General features: G+C 42.2%; 1 protein-coding gene across 1 annotated transcript in view; it reads left to right on the forward strand.

Annotated features, from left to right (window-relative positions):
• Nucleotides 1–3,566: 3,566 nt before the first annotated feature.
• BIVM (basic, immunoglobulin-like variable motif containing) overlaps nucleotides 3,567–20,927 on the forward strand; it is a 45,403-nt gene continuing 28,042 nt past the window's right edge. Inside the window, exons 1-5 of the mRNA XM_069757961.1 lie at nucleotides 3,567–3,685; nucleotides 8,048–8,619; nucleotides 11,469–11,592; nucleotides 16,734–16,829; nucleotides 16,928–17,032. Coding sequence (XP_069614062.1) covers nucleotides 8,154–8,619; nucleotides 11,469–11,592; nucleotides 16,734–16,829; nucleotides 16,928–17,032 — 791 coding nt within the window. The 5' untranslated portion in view covers nucleotides 3,567–3,685; nucleotides 8,048–8,153. The remainder of the gene's footprint in view (nucleotides 3,686–8,047; nucleotides 8,620–11,468; nucleotides 11,593–16,733; nucleotides 16,830–16,927; nucleotides 17,033–20,927) is intronic.

The following is a 20,927-nucleotide window of genomic DNA, read 5'->3' on the forward strand; positions in this document are numbered from 1 at the left end:
TTCCATCAGCAAGGGCATTGAAGATGAAACGTGGCTGGGTCTTTCAACATGACAATGATCCAAAGCACACCGCCAGGGCAACGAAGGAGTGGCTTCGTAAGAAGCATTTCAAGGTCCTGGAGTGGCCTAGCCAGTCTCCAGATCTCAACCCTATAGAAAACCTTTGGAGGGAGTTGAAAGTCCGTGTTGCCAAGCGAAAAGCCAAAAACATCACTGCTCTAGAGGAGATCTGCATGGCGGAATGGGCCAACATACCAACAACAGTGTGTGGCAACCTTGTGAAGACTTACAGAAAACGTTTGACCTCTGTCATTGCCAACAAAGGATATATTACAAAGTATTGAGATGAAATTTTGTTTCTGACCAAATACTTATTTTCCACCATAATATGCAAATAAATTGTTAAAAAAACAGACAATGTGATTTTCTGGATTTTTTTTTCTCAGTTTGTCTCCCATAGTTGAGGTCTACCTATGATGTAAATTACAGACGCCTCTCATCTTTTTAAGTGGTGGAACTTGCACTATTGCTGACTGACTAAATACTTTTTTGCCCCACTGTATATATACGTACGCGCGCCTGTGCAGCCATGCAAACCTTTTATAGCTGTAGCTCTCCAGGACCTCCCTAGTGATCAAATAGGAGCCACTACAGGACCTGAGCATGTGACCCTTGACCTCCAATGAGAGGTCGACCCGTGGGCATGCTCAGTAGGGGGAAAGCAGGACATAGTCTCTGGAACGTCTGCTCGCCACTGATCAGTGCTGGCTACAAAGGCAGAGCCTGGAAAGGCAGCAGTAACCAAGCGCACAGTATCAGCTTGAGCCAGACACGTCTCTGCTGAGCAGACTCCACTGCGGCTGGAGGAGAATGGGAGACCGCAGCGGAGGTGGTTCGAGATTCCCCCTGTGCAGCAGCGGGAACTCGACCCCTAACAACGGCTCAGCAGACAATAACACACAGGAGAGGAATAGATACATGGCTCAGCACACAGTATAGGATTAGATACATGGCTAAGCAGACAGTATCACACAGGACAGAATTAGATACAAAGCTCAGCAGACAGTATCACCCAGGATTAGATACACGGCTCAGCAGTCAGTATCACACAGGACAGAATTAGATACACAGCTCAACAGACAGTATCACACAGGATAGGATTAGATACATGGCTCAGCAGACTGTATCACTCATAGGATTAGATACACGGCTCAGCAGACTGTATCACATGAGATTAGATACACGGCGCAGCAGACTATCACATAGGATTAGATACACAGCTCAGTGGACAGTGATAGGATTAGATACACGGCTCAGCAGACAGTATCACACAGGAGAGGATTAGATACACGGCTCAGCAGACTGTATCACACATAGGATTAGATTCATGGCTCAGCAGACAGTATCACACAGGATAGGATTAGATACACAGCTCAGTGGACAGTGATAGGATTAGATATACGGCTCAGTGGACAGTATCACACAGGATAGGATTAGAAACGGCTCAGCAGACTCACACATAGAATTAGGTACACAGCTCAGCAGACTGAATTTCAGTGCTGCATCCCTCAATTTTTGACTTTTCAGAGTCAGTTATATCTCTTTTTTTTGGCCTGAGGAAAACAAGTTGCCTAATAATTCTTCACCCCTTGATAACGGATGTTGACATCTTTAGGCAAAATCCTCCCTTATTAAACAAATACACATCACCTGATCTGCGTCACACCAATAAGAATTACATTTTATACATTTTGAGTTAGAATATATGTATGAAACTTATGATATGGTCAATTACTTGCCTAATAAATGTGCACACAGTGTATATACAAAAATGTTACAATTCAGTTAAATGACAGTGCATTCATCTGCCCTTTTCCTTATCTCGTCTATTTTTGTATTTGCTACATATTTTGTTTCTTAGGCCATTTTCATATAAGTATAATATTAGTATATTTCTACACACGTATTTTGGCCACAAATCCTAACTCCTCCATGGCTCTGGTAACCTACGTGATCACACCAACTAACAGGCCCATACAGTGGCGTAACCTGAAACTCATGAGCCCCGATGCGAAAGCTCCAATGGGGCCTCAAATATTTTTAATGTTTAATAGCAATAGTCTTTTTCTATAGGCCAAAGGGACTTTTAGGGCCCCCTAGGATCCAGGGGCCGGGTGCGATTGCAACCCCTGCACCTGTTGTAGGTACGCCCCTGGGCCCATATAATCATTGATACTTTTATCCTCATCAGGCCATTTTTAATTCTGTGCACTAAGCAATAGTTGAGCTGGAAGAGGGAAGCATCGGGCAGGTGAAATCAATGACTAATCCTTTTGGTTTTAGGGGCATTGGGCAACTGCCAGAGCTGTCTGGCTACGGCATTCTCCCCACTGAAAACAGAAGAACGCTCGACCAAGGACTCATTTATATGGGGGAGTCCGGAGAGATGGCTGTCTGCAACTATCTCATGTGCCTGGCGGGTTCTAGGATGTGTGATCTAAATATGCAGATTAATAGGAGCAGATAATGAAATTAGCTCTTTGACATTCTCTTCCTTCTCGGGTCCTACACTAAGCATAACACATTGGGGATGTGGGGGGCTAATCATTCTCTCTACACTAGTTTCTTAGCATCAAGAAGTCGTAAAAGTTGGTGCATAACATAGTTGGGGAAAAAATTGTCATCCTTTTGCACCTCCACAATACCATTTTAAATGAGAGGAGCTTATCAAAAGAAGTCATGGCCAACAGCAGAGCAACACGTTTACTGTAAAGCTCATCAGAAAACTAGCATACATTGTAGCAGAAATCATCAACAGCTATTAGCTGGTGTCACTTTTTTAAGTAGCTTGTTCCTTTTAATAAATTTGGTGCACCTTACTGCAGTAGGCTTTGGCTTCCGGACTGGTCCCTGTACCCTCTTTGCCTCTAATACAGAATGTCCCGCTATTTGACCCCATGACTGGATTGTATAATAAATCTTTTACATTGTTAAAGAACTCCCTAATTGCATGCTAGTTCTTGAGTTGCGTATTATTGTATGATTTGCTCTAATGTACACTAAATAGAAAGGAAATTACGTTGTGCGCTAATGTGTAAACTGAAGACGCCTGACATACCGTGAAAAATTCTGAAGCTCGTGCATGTAATATTGCATATATGACAGTGTTAATATATTTGGTTCAATTCTGGTCAGGAACGACGTCATCATGGCGATCACCTGTTCTCACCGTGTGTGAGTAGACCGCTAGGTGAATAGGTTTCCTATTACATTGATCCGTGTGAATAGGATCACATTGTGAGCATCAAAAAAAAAGGGATCGCGACCAATGTGATAAAGCACCGTCTACAAGCGAACATGAACAAGCATTACATTAGTGATCGTACATTAGCCTGGAGCTAGCTGCAACCCAAATGAGATGGTAATGACCGAGATAACTACAGTCATTAGCTAATCGGATCTAATTACAATGGGTACCAGTGCGGCAGTGAAGGGGTTAAGTGATGAGGTCTTCCCTACAGTAGGTGGCGATGATTTTCTGTAGAATAGCCCAGGGTTATGTTATTGCTGTTGGGGTGGGGAGGACTGAAATAAGAGGACAGGGGATTAGAGGGGCAGGCCTGGCTTGTTCTGCAATCCCATCTGACATCTCTCAGGACTTCACTTTGCTGGAATCATAGGGGAGGTAAGGTGTATGAGGCTGGGATTCATGTATTCATTTCTGTCGGTGCAGGAAAGGGTTAACCATGTAGGATGACACGAAGTGGCCATGTCCTGGGCTGCAGTGCTGCTGCACACAATGGTGTCTGGACCAGCCATCTGCTGGGGCTTTGTTGTGGCCAGGTTGTCTTGGTGCTGCTGACGCAGCCGGGGACCTCCATCCATCTTCTGCTATTTCCTTAATATTCAGATCCTGATGCTATTGGATCTCATTGTTCATCCTATAAAAATAATAATAATCTAATCGTTACGTGTTATATAAACCGCACAAAGCAAACTCAGGGCCGTGACATTACAGACATGACAGTGTTTGATAAAGACTTGATCATCACATATAAGATAAACATAGGATAAACATATATTTCATCACCTGTAAGTTAACGCGATTCACGTGGTTTTTCTTTTGTTTTTGTTTTTTTTAAACTTGATAAAATAATTGTAAATTCTAAAATACAAAAAAAAAACTCATAGGCTGCGGTCAGATTCCGGGTTCTTGTGTTTTGTTTTTAAGTAACAACTGCAACATGATAAACACTTCCCACATAGAGAGAATACAGCAGTTTTTCTGTCTCCGAGATCTGCCATGTTTTACTGTATCATTGTGTATGAAATATTAAGAAATCTCATGCACACGCTGCAAAAAACATCCACAGTGTAAATTGACCGACATGTGAATGTATCATGCGTGACCATGCACAGGGTGAAATGAATGAGTTATGAAATTGGCAGTGATATTTCCAGATTTTGCTGCAGGAGAATTGCACCATTAATGTGGCGATGCCGGAATATGCCCTCAGGACATGGCTATTACATAGAACAATCAGTCTGTGATGCATGTGGCTGCTATGTTACATTCACAGTGGCCAGCAATGCACAAGTAACGCCCAGCAATGTTTCATGGATTCCTAATGCATCCTCCTCTTTGATGTTCTGCAAATGTACTGTGCTCGTCTTACTTCTTTTACACCTATATTAGTGTGCTCTTATGGCTTGCCCGGAATTTTAGAGTGGTCATACATGTGCACTATCCTACCCTACAGTGTTCACTTTTTCATCAGGGCTGTGTTCACACGTTTCAGGCAAATCATGGTCGGTGAGCGCCTGTGATGCTGTCGGACCCCATGCTGATGACAGCAAATAGCAATGAATATGCTTTCAGCGAGGTTCTGGTCCGCCGTGCAATGTGGCCGGAGTATGTGAACACAGTCCATAGGCTCAAAGAGTTTATGGACTCTTGGTGCCGCTGCAACAATCAGTGATTTTTTTAATTTTGATATTGACCTATTCTTCATTGTGGCCGTCAGAAATATTTTTTGCAGTTTTTGTATTTTCCTTAAACAGCATTGTTATTATAAAAATACATTTTTATCTTAAAGGGATCCTGTCACCCCCAAAATCGAAGGTGAGCTAAGCCCACCAGCATCACGGGCTTATCTACAGCATTCTGTAATGCTGTAGATAAGCCCCCGATGTATCCTGCAAGATGAGAAAGAGAGGTTAGATTATACTCACCCAGGGGCGGTCCCGCTGTGGTTCGATAGGCGTCGCGGTCCGGTCCGGGACCGCGACGCCCATCGTACCGGGACCGCCCCTGGGTGAGTATAATCTAACCTCTCTTTCTCATCTTGCAGGATACATCGGGGGCTTATCTACAGCATTACAGAATGCTGTAGATAAGCCCGTGATGCTGGTGGGCTTAGCTCACCTTCGATTTTGGGGGTGACAGGTTCCCTTTAAGCCTTGTGTGTAACTGCACAAGAATAATATTTTGAGAATAATACATTTTAAAATGACATAACATGTGTTCGATTTTAAGATTGGTGGTGCAGAATCCACACCATAAATCCACAGCTACTCCTGAACATGTGAACATAGCCTTACAGATATCGATTACATTTTCTGTTCTAATTTCTATAAGATACTGCATATATGGAAACCACTCATACCTACAGAACAGACCAAAAGTTTGGACACACCTCATTTAAAGATTTTTCTGTATTTTCATGACTATGAAAATTGTATATTCACACTGAAGGCATCAAAACTATGAATTAACACATGTGGAATTATATACTTAACAAAAAAAAGAGAATGCCAAGAGTGTGCAAAGCAGTCATCAAAGCAAAAGGTAGCTACTTTGAAGAACCAAGAATATAAGACATATTTTCAGTTGTTTCACACTTTTTTGTTAAGTATATAATTCCACATGTGTTAATTCATAGTTTTGATGCCTTCAGTGTGAATGTACAATTTTCATAGTCATGAAAATACAGAAAAATCTTTAAATGAGAAGGTGTGTCCAAACTTTTGCTCTGTACTATATGTAAATTTAGCTTATTCCAGCCAGGTAGGGGGTAGATATTGGTAGATTTGGCACAACATTCTGTTTTGATTATTCTTATCTGAATTTTCAGTTACACTACTATGAAAGATAAAGTACCAACATGGATCTTATGTGCTTCAGGGTATGTGCCAACGATCAGGAATTGCTGCAGGTTTGATGGTGCGTATTTATGCAACGTCAATCCCGCAGCGGCCAGATTTTACAGCATAGTGGATGGAATTTCAAGAAATCCCATTTCCACTATGCGTCCACAGACGACTACGGATCATCCACGGAGACGGATATGCGGCGCGTCTTTCCAGACCGTGGTAATTTCTCTGAAATTACATCAATAGAATGTATTGAACGCGCTAAATCCGTACGGTTCAGTGATCACATGCGGAAATACCTGCGTTCAGTAGACGGCAGCGCTTTGGACGCAGTGAACATACACTGTGTCCAACATGCTGCTAGTTCAGGATTGTGGGCACATGACAGATCACTTTTACTCAGGAAATAATGGCTGTCCAATATCCCACATCTCTAATGTGATCCCCTTCATGTATGTATGATGCAGAGTTGCTCTGACTTGGTCCAGCATTCAGTCCTCTGCTGAAGCCGGACTAGAGAAGTCTTGGTCCAGCATCTTGTCCTTGCTAAGCCCTGCAACATCATGACGACTCGTGAGGCTTAAAGAGCAAGTTACTAGACCTCAATGGACAACATGATCTTGCAGGGTTTAGGAAGTGCAAGAGGCGCCCAGTATACCGGGCCGACTATGTTGGCCACAGAGATCAATGTGGTCTGGCTGCCATGGAAGACCACACTGGACCATGGCAACACAAATCTTTTTGCTCAGTCCTAATGACACATCACATAAATATTTCCCTTTGCGGTTATGTCATCATCCAGAAGTTACCACAGCAAATTCCACATGTATAACATACATATGCCATTTCTAGTGGATTTCACCCCTCTTTGTTGAAAAGGGTAAAATCTGAGGTGGAAGTCTCCACCAGAAATTGACATGTAGCCATTAAAATTCGCACTTGAGGTCAGTTTCCGTGAGCGGAATTTGTGCAGCGTATTAATGAGATTTATCCTGGTTAAATCCAAGTGTCTGCTACACTAATCTGCTGCAGATTTACCAAATCTGCATAAATTCCATCCCATATGTACCAATGTCCAGAAGCTCTGTAAATGTCTTATACAAAAAATACCTGTTAAAGTCCAGAGCAAACTACACAAAAATCCAAGTTGTCACTTATCACTCTATGTGGGCATGGGCCTGATTACACAGAAGCCTGCGCCATCATTTACTGGCATTACCATAAATACTCTTCATGGCATCCACATGTGCAACATGGTACTTTGCTGGACTAGAATGAAAGAGTTCACATATTTTGGCCACGTTTATTATAATTATGATATAAAAAGTGATAAAAGCAACATGAAATAATTAGAGAAAATAATACACAATGATAAGGCATTAAACCACTGAATTCCAGTCATGGGCAACAAACCACCGTCCAGTTACCTGAAAACAGATCAAACAGCTCCTAGAGACGGAGTATCTTTGGAACGTTTCCACAATGTTAGAGGATGTCATATACATGGTATGTAATATAAAGGAAATAGATTTATTTAGACCAGTGCTTCGGACTGAATAACAGAAGACATGGACTCTGTGGATTTCGATCTTTCATGCAGCATGGAGGGATAGAAATAATTCTAATAATTTTTAAGAAATTATTCCATTTTTAGTTTCAGTTTAGTTAAATATACTTTCTATCATGATTTTGTTTTTATTTTATTATTTTTATTTGATTTTGTCTTATCCGATACTTGCATATTCCTTAGTTTCTCCCTTTATATCCTTCACTTTTCCCTACATTACCTATTCAACCCTAGTGTTATCTGTACCCGCTATATTTTATTTTTATGATTAAGATGACAAGCGTTTATTGGAAATAAAAATGTTATATATATTGTTATACCTTACAGGATTTCCATTCAGTATGAAGCATATGAATCATATCAGAAAATAATCAGTGAAGGAATATCTATTGACCTGAAGCCTGTGCTAACCTCCATCTTGCCTTTTCATTCAATGCCTAACGTAGAGGCAGACAGAGAAGCTAATGGTACCTCCAGCAACGAGCACAAGTCTAAAGAGAAATCTCCGGGAGATCATTCACAAGATAATGTAAAGTCCTTCCATGTGGGGGATTCTGGAAACCTGGGTTCAGGGGGAGAACGCAATTATCCTTGGGGATGTCCAGTGACCCATACAAGGGAAAAATTCTACACTGTTTGTTCAGACTATGCGTTCCTGAACCAAGCGACCTCTCTGTGCAAAACTCCAAGCTCAGTGGGTAGCTCAAGTTCTCAAGATAAACCTGCCTTGAACAATACCCTGAATTACCTTGATCGTCAGGCTAATGAGCCTGATCGTGATTATAATGAAGACACAAATTTGGACTCATTGTCTACCAATCTTGGGAATCTTCCTCTTGCCTGGGAGATTGACACATCTGACTTTAACACAATGACTACAAAAATAAAGACCAAACCAGGTGACGTGAACGAAAATACAGCATTTACGTGAATATTTATGGCTATTAATTATAATTGTGTGATGTATTGTCAGTTATCTCAGTGATTGTGTTACTGATTTAAGGCCTGACTCATGGATGAGGATTAGGTCATACAGTGGTATAACATAGTTACCTTTACCACTATTATCAGATAGCTTTAGAAGAATTTGATAGACTGGCTTAAAAACGTTGTCCACAAGTCTCCTAAGTGAAATAAAGCTTATACTCCCCTCCCACATTGGCTTCATTGTAGCGATGCCCACGCTGGGTCTCCTTGCACTTGCGAGACATTATGTCATGCGAGCGCTGCAGCTAATCAGTCGTTGGTAATTGGCTTCTGTTAAAATAGTAAACCCCGCAGCCATTCAATGGTCGCAGCGACTAAATTATATAGCAATGTTCTGTGAGTGCAGTGTGACCCAGTGCCAACGTTGCTGAAAAGGCACCGGAGCGGAAGAGGAGTATAATATTTATAATATTTATTTGTTTTGTGACTAGGGCATTTAACAGGGGGTTGTCCAAGAGGTACGTAGCTCCTTAAAAATAAAATGCCTCCTAATTTCGTCTGTAGACGTTTCATAGCTGCTGTATGCTGACAGGTTTTTGGCCCATTGGTTCGGCTGAGTGAAGATCAGGATGCCTTCATTCACAAATGATGACTATCTGGTTCCATGTTTAGCTCTTTCACCTTCAGAAAATCTATCCAAAAAGTGACCGAGAGCGAACAGTAAACAAGGAAACATCTGTACCGTTACACTAAACGATTTACCAACGATCACGACCAGCGATACGACCTGGCCGTGATCGTTGGTAAGTCGTTGTGTGGTCGCTGGAGAGCTGTCACACAGACAGCTCTCCAGCGACCAACGATGCCGAAGTCCCCGGGTAACCAGGGTAAACATTGGATTACTAAGCGCAGGGCCGCGCTTAGTAACCCGATATTTACCCTGGTTACCATTGTAAATGTAAAAAAAAAAAAAACACTACATACTCACATTCCAGTGTCTGTCACGTCCCCCGCCGTCAGCTTCCCGCAATGACTGTGAGCGCCGGCCGTAAAGTCCCAATAGCCTGAGCTCTGTTCATATAGTGTTTACCATGTAAATGAGATGAATCTATTGGAAAAGCTCCTGGCATGTATCGCATATATCCATGAGTGTTTTGGTTTTCATTGGACCGGTATACATTGATTTGCCTTTTATTCTTGCTGTATATAATAACATATATCTAAGTTATTCTATATGGTGGCATATATATATATATATATATATATATATATATATATATATATACTAGATTGTGGCCCGATTCTAACGCATCGGGTATTCTAGAATATGCATGTCCCCGTAGTATATGGACAATGATGATTCCGGAATTTGCGGCAGAATGTGCCCGTCGCTGATTGGTCGAGGCAACGATTATGACATCATCGTCGCCATGGCAACCATTATGACATCTACGTCGATACTGTGCCCGTCGCTGATTGGTCGAGGCGAATTCGCGGCAGACTGCCCGTCGCTGATTGGTCGAGGCAACCTTTATGACATCATCGTCGCCATGCTGTGCCCGTCGCTGATTGGTCGAGGCCTGGCGGCCTCTACCAATCAGAGACGCGGGATTTCCAGGACAGACAGACAGACAGACGGAAAAACCCTTAGACAATTATATATATAGATATATATATACTAGATTGTGGCCCGATTCTAACGCATCGGGTATTCTAGAATATGCATGTCCCCGTAGTATATGGACAATGATGATTCCGGAATTCGCGGCAGACTGTGCCTGTCGCTGATTGGTCGAGGCAACCTTTATGACATCATCGTCGCCATGGCAACCATTATGACATCTACGTTGATACTGTGCCCATCGCTGATTGGTCGAGGCGAATTCGCGGCAGACTGTGCCCGTCGCTGATTGGTCGAGGCAACCTTTATGACATCATCGTCGCCATGCTGTGCCCGGCGCTGATTGGTCGAGGCAACCTTTATGACATCATCGTCGCCATGCTGTGCCCGGCGCTGATTGGTCGAGGCCTGACCAATCAGGGACGTGGGATTTCCAGGACAGACAGACAGACAGACGGAAAAACCTTTAGACAATTATATATATAGATATACAGTATATATATTTTAATATGAGAGCCTTAGATCACCACATGGCACTGTGTGCCTATATGTCATATACGTCATACGTTGGGGGTATTAATTTTAAATGCAGCCTTCCCTAATTGATACAGTGTAACAGGTAACAATGTATTACGTTGAAGTCCCTGCTGTAGCAGAGCCTCAGATGATTTTTAATAATATTTAACGTGTAATAAACTGCATTTTTATTGTTCATCGTTAATAAGCTCACTAATTTCCAATAGAAAATGACTGATAAAGTGGTATATCAGTTAAAATAAAGTGTTACCTATCCGGAGGATAAGTGACCACTTCTAAATTCGTGTAGGTCCCACCGGTGACCAGAACAGGCAGCATTGTCACCCATCTGAAAGGGCAAATTCAGTTGTCTCTCTATTTATTCTCTATGGGACTTCGGGAGAAACACCAGCAGTGCACTCCGCTTTCTCCATCAGTCGCGTAGAGAATGAAAGCAGAGGTGCTCGAGCAGGCATAGTGCCTTTCCATTCAGCTGGCTGTGAGGTCTTACACTTCGGTCACTCACTGATATAGAATGTGTAAGCTTTCCTATGGATAGACAATCATTTCTTATAACTGGAATAAAGCTTTCAAATTGCTTGAAATCTACATTCTGCAGATCTAGTTTAGCTATAATAATTATATTTTAATTCACCTTCTACTTGCATTTTATGTTTTGTGTAGGACTGGTTAATAAACAGGTCTCGAAGAAGAAACCAGATAGAAAGGTGAAGCCATTAAGGGACTGCAGCCAACACTTTATTGTGGATGACATTAAGCAGCGGAAAGTTCTTGATCTTCGAAGATGGTATGTAGTATGCATTCATACATCATCTTACAGAAGGAGCCTGATGAGCAGTGATCATTGATTTAAAGGATTTTATCCCATGCTGCCTAGAGGGTTATTTCCATCTCATAAAGGAAAAGGCTACAAATGTCACATCTGCAGCGTGGGAAAATTATGCTTCAGGTTTTCTTCTCTACACTGTGTTGATGACATTTTATAAAATCTCATCCCTACACTGGTACTGTCAGACGCAGTGGATTATCATCTTAGGTTCCTGCTTTTAATATTAGGGTCCACCTTCTAATACTTCAAGTCTGATTTATTAGAATTCAGCGGCTATCATTGTAGCAGTGCAGCTCCAACTGCAAAAAAATATACTGTCCAAGTTGTTTTCTTCTTTATTTCCATTAAGACACACAGAACACTGTAGCAAAGAATTGGGAGTGATGGACAGAGGTGACCGACTTTTACATGAACTTGCACTTCTACAGGCCTTACTGGTACCACTTGGCACTCAGGTATATGTTATAAGAAGATAATATTATTGTGTATAAGCAATCCAAAAATATAGAAGACGTTTCAGTCATATAATGACCTTCATCTGTCAGACGGCATAGAAAGAACAAAAAACAGATATACCGTATACAGGGTCTTGCAAAAGTTTTCTCCCCCCTTAGGCTTTGTTAGATTACAGCCCATGTTTAAATATTTTTGTAATCCGATTTGTGTGTGATGCATCAGCAATAAATAGTCTAAGTTGGTTAAGTGAAGTGAGAAAAATATAGGCATAAATTAAATTTATGGGATCAAGTAACTAAAAACTGGCATGTGTATAAGTATTCAACCCTTTTGCTATGAAGCCCCTAAAAATTAATAGAACAAGCAATTACCTTCATAAGTCACATGCTTAGTGAAGGGAAGCCCACCTGTGTGCAATCTAAGTGTCACATGGTCTGTCAGTATATACACATCTTTTCTGAAAGGCTACAGAGGCTTTAACGCCATTAAGCAAGAGGCATCACTAACCAAAGAAAACCATTAAGAGAGATCTCCAAACAAGACCGGGACAAAGTTATTGAGAAGTACAAGTCAGGGTTGGGTTATTAAAAAAAAAAAATTTCTGATGATCATCCAGAGCACCATCAAATCTGTTATCATCAAATAATCAGTTATGCATCACAGAAACCAAGTGTAACCCTGAAGGAGCTGCAGAGTTCTCAAGCAGAGACTGGATTATTTGTCCATATGACCACAATAGGCTGTACACTCCATAAAGGTGGCCTTTATGGAAGAGTAGGCAGAAAAAAAGTTTTTGCTTACATGCAAAAATTGTAAGTCTCGTTTTGCTTGTCAAAAGACATGTAGAAGACTCCCCAAATGTATGGAGGAAGGTGCTGTGGTCAGATGAGACCAAAATTTCACTTTTTGGCCAAAAAGTTAAATGCTATGCCTGGCGCCAAACCAGATCATCACTCTAAGAACACCATCCCCACAGTGAAACATGGTGGTGGTGGCAGCATCATGCTGTTGGGATGATTTTCGGCAGCAGGAACAGGGAAAATGGTCTGAGTCGAGAGGAAGATGGATGGGGCAAAATACAGGGAAATTCTTGAGAAAAATCTAATTCAGTCTGTCAGTGATTGGAGACTGGGACAGAAGTTCACCTTCCAACAAGATAATGACCCCAAGCATACAGTTAAAGCAACACTCAAGTAGTTCAAGGGGAAATGTGTAAATGATTTCGAGTGGCCTAGTCAAAGCCCAAACTTTAATCCAATTTAGAATCTGTGGTCAAACTTGAGGATTGCTGTTCACCAGAGGAAAGCTTCTATCTTAAAGGAGCTGGAGCAGTTTTTCCTTGAGGAATGGGCAAAAATTCCCATGGCAAGATGTGGAAAGCTCATAGAGACTCATCCAAAGCAACTTACAGCTGTAATTGGTTCTATAAAGTACTGACATTAGGGGGGTGAATAACTGAGCACACTGAAGTTTTCAGTTATTTTGTCTTTACATGAACCCTTTTACATGCAAACCCTAAAAAAAACAGTGAAATTCCAGGTTGTGAGGTAGCAAAACACAAAAATTGCCAAGGAGGAGGGGAGGGGGTGAATACTTTTTCAAACCACTGTGTATATACATCAAGTCACTAAAATTAAAATTAACAATAGTAACAAAGTAACAAATCACAAATCCACCAATGAAGCAGAGAAATTATATGTCAAATGGAGGGAAGGTGGAAGACCAGAATAATACCTTTGAGCGGTAACAAAGAAGAAAGAAAGGAAAAAGGGAGAGAAAGGAAAAAACCTAAGGAAAAATAAAAAAATAAGGTAACAGAACTAACTGCAGTAAAAGACATATAGTTTAACAAACATAGAAGGAGTGAATGATTGAATAAGCAAACCACTGGAAGGAAAGCAACACCAGAGGAAAATGTGGATTTGTGATTTGTTACATTACTCCATCTCTATAGTTGATTTTCATTTTGGTGATCTGGTGTGTGTATATATATATATACACTGTATATGATTTTTGTTCTTTATAGGCAGTCCGACAGATGAAGGTCATTATATGACCAAAATGTTTTTTTTATTTTTGGATTGCCTGTCTGTACACAATAAAATTCTCTTTGTACATTTACCTGAGTAAAATGTATGCCAAGTTTTCTCCTATATTTGTATGAGATAGGATCCTACCCAGATTACTAGTAGCATGAGACGGGGCAAAACAGCCCTCTGTGCAACGCTCTCCCTCCCTTACTAGTGTGTTCTGTGCGGTGTAATGGTAATGAAGAAGAAAGCACTCATCGGTGAGCATTATAGTCTTTCTATTTTTGTGGATTGCTTGTTTCCACTTGAGTTGAGCACCACCATTGTGGAGGATAGAAAGTTCATGTGACTTGGGGTCTCTCTTGAAAGAATGGACAGTGCCTGTTGTTGGGGTGCCTTTATCTGTAGTAGCCCAAACACTATATCAAGAAGTCATTTGACATTTTATGAAATTGGCCCCTAATGTGTGCCCTGAATCGGTCAAAGTACATTGTCAGCCCCATTAGGAATAAGGATCGATGTGAATTTTTAGAATCTGTACAATCTGAGCTGTGGCATAAATTGGAGCTATAAAGGGTGGTTGATAAATAATTAGAACTCAATGTAAAGTTGCACATTAGTTGGTCATTTTAGGTTACTGTTGATTAGGGATGAGTGAATTTGATCGGGTCAGAGCTTATTTGGCAAGCTAAGGCGCTTACCGAATAAGCTGCAGTGGGAACCCAGCTATCTGGATCGCTCCGGCCGATCAGCTGTTCGGCTCCGTAGCTGCATGTGTCGCGGCTGTGTGACAGTCACAATACATGCATGGACAGCCTGTTTGTTGGGCTCTCCACACAGCCGCGACACATGCAGCCGTGGAGCCGAATAGCTGATCCGCCGGCGCGCTCCATGTATGTATCCGCGTCCCCTCTGCAGCTTATTCGGTAAGCGCTATAGCTTGCCGAATAAACCCTGACCCGATCAAATTTGCTCATCTCTACTGTTGATTCCAAAATTGTAGTCAATTGTATCCGAGCCATAACCCTGGGTCAGAGCCACATTAAGATTCACAAATGGGAGACCCGTGCATTCCTATGTCTGATAATATTACTTGTCATAAATAATTCTATACTGGAATATGTGTATCTCAGTGTTCTCATTTTCTGATCAAGTCAGCATAAAGATTTTCTTCATAAGCTGACAATACGATTATGAAATCTTGTATTCTGTTACTTGGTTTCTCCAGGCAGTGACCATTGAATGCAGCATAAATCATGAATACGTATTGTGAGAGGTTGACACACTCAGCTGCTTTCCCAGTTAGACACAGGAACCGTTCTGGTAGAAGATCACCTTCTGGTTTATTATGGACAGCATAAACATTGGCAGGGTTCAGTAAAAGTAACCAGAGCCTTGCTGGCATAATGGTAAAACAAACAAAACACAGTCCATAAAGGTACCGTCACACATAGCGACGCTGCAGCGATACCGACAACGATCCGGATCGCTGCAGCGTCGCTGTTTGGTCGCTGGAGAGCTGTCACACAGACAGCTCTCCAGCGACCAACGATCCCGAGGTCCCCGGTAACCAGGGTAAACATCGGGTAACTAAGCGCAGGGCCGCGCTTAGTAACCCGATGTTTACCCTGGTTACCATCCTAAAAAGTAAAAAAACAAACGCTACATACTTACCGACCGCCGTCTGTCCTCGGTGCTCTGCTTCTCTGGTCTGGCTGTGAGCGCCGGGCAGCCAGAAAGCAGAGCGGTGACGTCACCGCTCTGCTTTCCGGCTGACCGACGCTCACAGCCGGAGCAGGAGGAGAGCAGAGCACAGCGCTGGAGGACAGACAGCGGTAGGTAAGCATGTACTGTTTGTTTTTTTACTTTTAGGATGGTAACCAGGGTAAACATCGGGTTACTAAGCGCGGCCCTGCGCTTAGTTACCCGATGTTTACCCTGGTTACCAGCGAAGACATCGCTGAATCGGTGTCACACACGCCGATTCAGCGATGTCTACGGGGAGTCCAGCGACGAAATAAAGTTCTGGACTTTCTTCCCCGACCAGCGATCTCCCAGCAGGGGCCTGATCGCTGCTGCCTGTCACACTGGACGATATCGCTAGCGAGGACGCTGCAACGTCACGGATCGCTAGCGATATCGTCTAGTGTGACGGTACCTTAAGAGTCCATTCCCAGCAGGGTTCACCTGCAGTTAACCTGCACAGTCCTTTAGCTTCTCCAGGAGCTATGTGGGAGTTCCTGCTCTCCCAAGACACGACACCCACTGACTCTCATGGAAAGGGATTTAACACCCCATGTGATGATCACATGACCTTGACATCACACAAGTCCTGTCATGACTCTGAATGTGGAGATACAATGGACCCCTTCTCAGCCTCTCTATGGAGGTCCACTAAAACAAACCCATAACATAGGTTCCTATTAACCCTCTCAACCCATAGCGTGCTGGAGGAAAACTATTCTGGTTATACATCACTGACGCTAATATGCACAGTGACACATATCTCTCTTCATACACTGTGCCAGTGACCCTGTCACAGTATATACAATATATGTCTTGTTGCACTTGTTTGTACATTTAGAAATAGTTCTTTTTCTTCTTGTCTACAAGGTACTGTATCAGTCGACCCCAGTATAAGACATCTTGTGGTATCTCTTCCTTGGTATCCTGCTGGAACTTTCTGTACAGCACTCTGGGATCAGGAAGGTACTATAGATGAATATTATTATTGCACGGGGTAGATCACAAGTAGGCCAACTGCAACTATTAATTCTGATGAAGTGTTTTATTTTTATTTTGCAAAGTCTTCCACCCCTAACTCAAGAAGAAGCTTTACATATTCTGGGTTTCCAGCCACCTTTTGAAGAAATTCGTTTTGGTCCTTTTACTGGGAATACAACCTTGATGAGGTAAGTCGTTCCAATAGTGTTTCTTCCTACACAATAGAAGTCAAGTAACCTTCTGCTAAATATAACTATCAGGTCATACAATTAATTATATAGTCAACTGGAAAGGATTTCACCTAATCTTGCACAAGATGTATGTAGACCATACGTAGTTACGTACATACGTAAGTTTATTTTCATTAGGGTATATGCCCACATTGTCTTTTCTTTGGCTTTGTTTGTTTCCATGGCCAGTGTGAACATGCTTAAATATCATGCATGCTTTCAAATCATACTCTGGCTCAGTTATACCCATACTGTAGATAATAATGTTTATTTGAAAGTCCTCATTTTAAAGGGAACTTGTCACCCCCAAAATCGAAGGTGAGCTAAGCCCACCAGCATCAGGGGCTTATCTACAGCATTCTGGAATGCTGTACATAAGCCCCGATGTATCCTGAAAGATGAGAAAAAGAGGTTAGATTATACTCACCCAGGGGCTGTCCCAGTCCGGCTCTGGTTCGATGGGCGTCGCGGCCCGGGACCTCCCATTTTCTTACGATGACGTCCTCTTCTTGTCTTCACGCTGCCGCTTCGGCGCAGGCGTACTTTGTCTGACCTCTTGAGGGCAGAGCAAAGTACTGCAGTGCGCAGGCACCTGGACCTTTCCAGGTGCCTGCGCTCTGCAGTACTTTGCTCTGCCCTCAACAGGGCAGACAAAGTACGCCTGCGCCGGAGCCGCAGCGTGAAGACAAGAAGAGGACGTCATTGTAAGAAAATGGGAGGCCCCGAACCAGACAGCAACGCCCATCGGACCAGAACCGGACCGGGACCGCCCCTGGGTGAGTATAATCTAACCTCTTTTTCTCATCATTCAGGATACATCGGGGGCTTATCTACAGCATTCCAGAATGCTGTAGATAAGCCCCTGATGCTGGTGGGCTTAGCTCACCTTCGATTTTGGGGGTGACAGATTCCCTTTAAGGCTAGATTTATATCTGCATTTATTTTGAGTCTCTGTCAAAGATTCCATCAAAAAGAAGGATACCTATTAAGAACAAGATGGACCCCAGTCAATAGGATCTGTAGAGCGTTGTTGGTATCCATCATATGACGAATTCAGCACTGCGCTGTGGTTTTCATTATTAATGGAAGCTATTACAGTTGCACTCAAAAGTTTACATACCCTGGCAGAATTTTTGCTTTCTTGGCCTTTTTTCAGAGAATATGAATGATAACATCAAAACTTTTTCTCCACTCATGGTTAGTGGTTGGGTGAAGCTATTTATTGTCAAAACTACTGTGTTTACCCTGTTTAAATCATAATGACAACCCAAAACATCCAAATGACCCTGATCAAAAGTTCACAAACCCCATTTCTTAATGCCGTGTATTGCCCCCTCTAATACCAATTACAGCTTGAAGTCTTTTGTGGTAGTTGTGGATGAGGTTCTTTATTTTCTCAGATGGTAAAGCTGCTCACTCTTCTTGGCAAAAAGTCATCAGTTCCTGTAAATTTTTGGGCTGTCTAGCACGAACTGACAACTGCTGGTTGTCATCATATGAACTCGAGCCTGGGAGCTTTCTAGGAAAGTTCCCACGATCTAGGGACAACCAGCAGAGGGCGCCTCACCGCAAATGCAGGTAAATATAGGTCATTGACCTACTTTACCTTCATTCTCCGGGGTTTTGCAGCAAGGAGCATCGCTGCATTAGCAGAACTCCTGGCTGCAAATTTTTTAACCCCTTCAGATGGATTTACATCGTGGGACTTTACAGATCTTCGGAAGGTATGTATATTGTTGGTTTATTATTTTGACTTTGTTACAGATCGAGGGTCTTCAGTGAGTGGATTGAGCGTAGAATAAATTATTACAACAACCTTTGTGATTTTTTCATTAAAATTATTTTTAATAATGTGTGTGTGTTTTTTTTTAACCCTTTACTAGTATTGGATTAATAATGGATATGTGTCATAATTGACGCCTCTCCATTATTAATTTGGCTTAATGTCACCTTACAATAGCAAGGTGGCATTAACCCTTCATTACCCCATATCCCACCGCTACACGGGAATGGGAAGAGAGTGGCCAAGTGCCAGAATAGGCGCATCTTCCAGATGTGCCTTTTCTGGGGTGGCTGGGGGCAGGTGTTTTTAGCCAGGGGGGCCAATAACCGTGGACCCTCTCCAGGCTATTAATATCTGCCCTCAGTCACTGGCTTTACTACTCTGGCGGAGAAAATTGCGCGGGAGCCCACGCCAATTTTTTCCGTCATTTAACCCTTTAATTTAATAGCTAGAACGGCCAAATTTTGCATATACACACTACTAACATTAGTAGTGTGGAATATGCAAAAAAAAAGGTGATATGAGATGGTTTACTGTATGTAAACCAGGTCTCATATCATGTCAGGTTTTAGGAAGGAGAGAGCAAAAGCCGACAATTGAATTACCTGCTTTAAAGCTATCTAGCGCTGTATGAAGTAATAATATATATACATATATGTGTCTACTGACATATACAGTTAGGGCCAGAAATATTTGGACCGTGACACAATTTTCCCGAGTTGGGCTCTGCATGCCACCACATTGGATTTGAAATGAAACCTCTACAACATAATTCAAGTGCAGATTGTAACGTTTAATTTGAAGGGTTGAACAAAAATATCTGATAGAAAATGTAGGAATTGTACACATTTCTTTACAAACACTCCACATTTTAGGAGGTCAAAAGTAATTGGACAAATAAACATAACCCAAACAAAATATTTTTATTTTCAATATTTTGTTGCAAATCCTTTGGAGGCAATCACTGCCTTAAGTCTGGAACCCATGGACATCACCAAACGCTGGGTTTCCTCCTTCTTAATGCTTTGCCAGGCCTTTACAGCCGCAGCCTTCAGGTCTTGCTTGTTTGTGGGTCTTTCCGTCTTAAGTCTGGATTTGAGCAAGTGAAATGCATGCTCAATTGGGTTTAGATCTGGAGATTGACTTGGCTATTGCAGAATGTTCCACTTTTTGGCACTCATGAACTCCTGGGTAGCTTTGGCTGTATGCTTGGGGTCATTGTCCATCTGTACTATGAAGCGCCGTCCAATCAACTTTGCAGCATTTGGCTGAATCTGGGCTGAAAGTATATCCCGGTACACTTCAGAATTCATCCGGCTACTCTTGTCTGCTCTAATGTCATCAATAAACACAAGTGACCCAGTGCCATTGAAAGCCATGCATGCCCATGCCATCACGTTGCCTCCACCATGTTTTACAGAGGATGTGGTGTGCCTTGGATCATGTGCCGTTCCCTTTCTTCTTTAAACTTTTTTCTTCCCATCATTCTGGTACAGGTTGATCTTTGTCTCATCTGTCCATAGAATACTTTTCCAGAACTGAGCTGGCTTCTTGAGGTTTTTTTCTGCAAATTTAACTCTGGCCTGTCTATTTTTGTTATTGATGAATGGTTTGCATCTAGATGTGAACCCTTTGTATTTACTGTCATGGAGTCTTCTCTTTACTGTTGACTTAGAGACAGATACACCTACTTCACTGAGAGTGTTCTGGACTTCAGTTGATGTTGTGAACGGGTTCTTCTTCACCAAATTAAGTATGCGGCGATCATCCACCACTGTTGTCATCCGTGGACGCCCAGGCCTTTTTGAGTTCCCAAGCTCACCAGTCAATTCCTTTTTTCTCAGAATGTACCCAACTGTTGATTTTGCTACTCCAAGCATGTCTGCTATCTCTCTGATGGATTTTTTCTTTTTTTCAGCCTCAGGATGTTCTGCTTCACCTCAATTGAGAGTTCCTTTGACCGCATGTTGTCTGCTCACAGCAACAGCTTCCAAATGCAAAACCACACACCTGGAATCCACCCCTGACCTTTTAACTACTTCATTGATTACAGGTTAACGAGGGAGACGC

This window comes from Ranitomeya imitator, chromosome 3 (assembly GCF_032444005.1).
Source record: "Ranitomeya imitator isolate aRanImi1 chromosome 3, aRanImi1.pri, whole genome shotgun sequence".
In the NCBI taxonomy this organism is placed as follows: domain Eukaryota; kingdom Metazoa; phylum Chordata; class Amphibia; order Anura; family Dendrobatidae; genus Ranitomeya; species Ranitomeya imitator.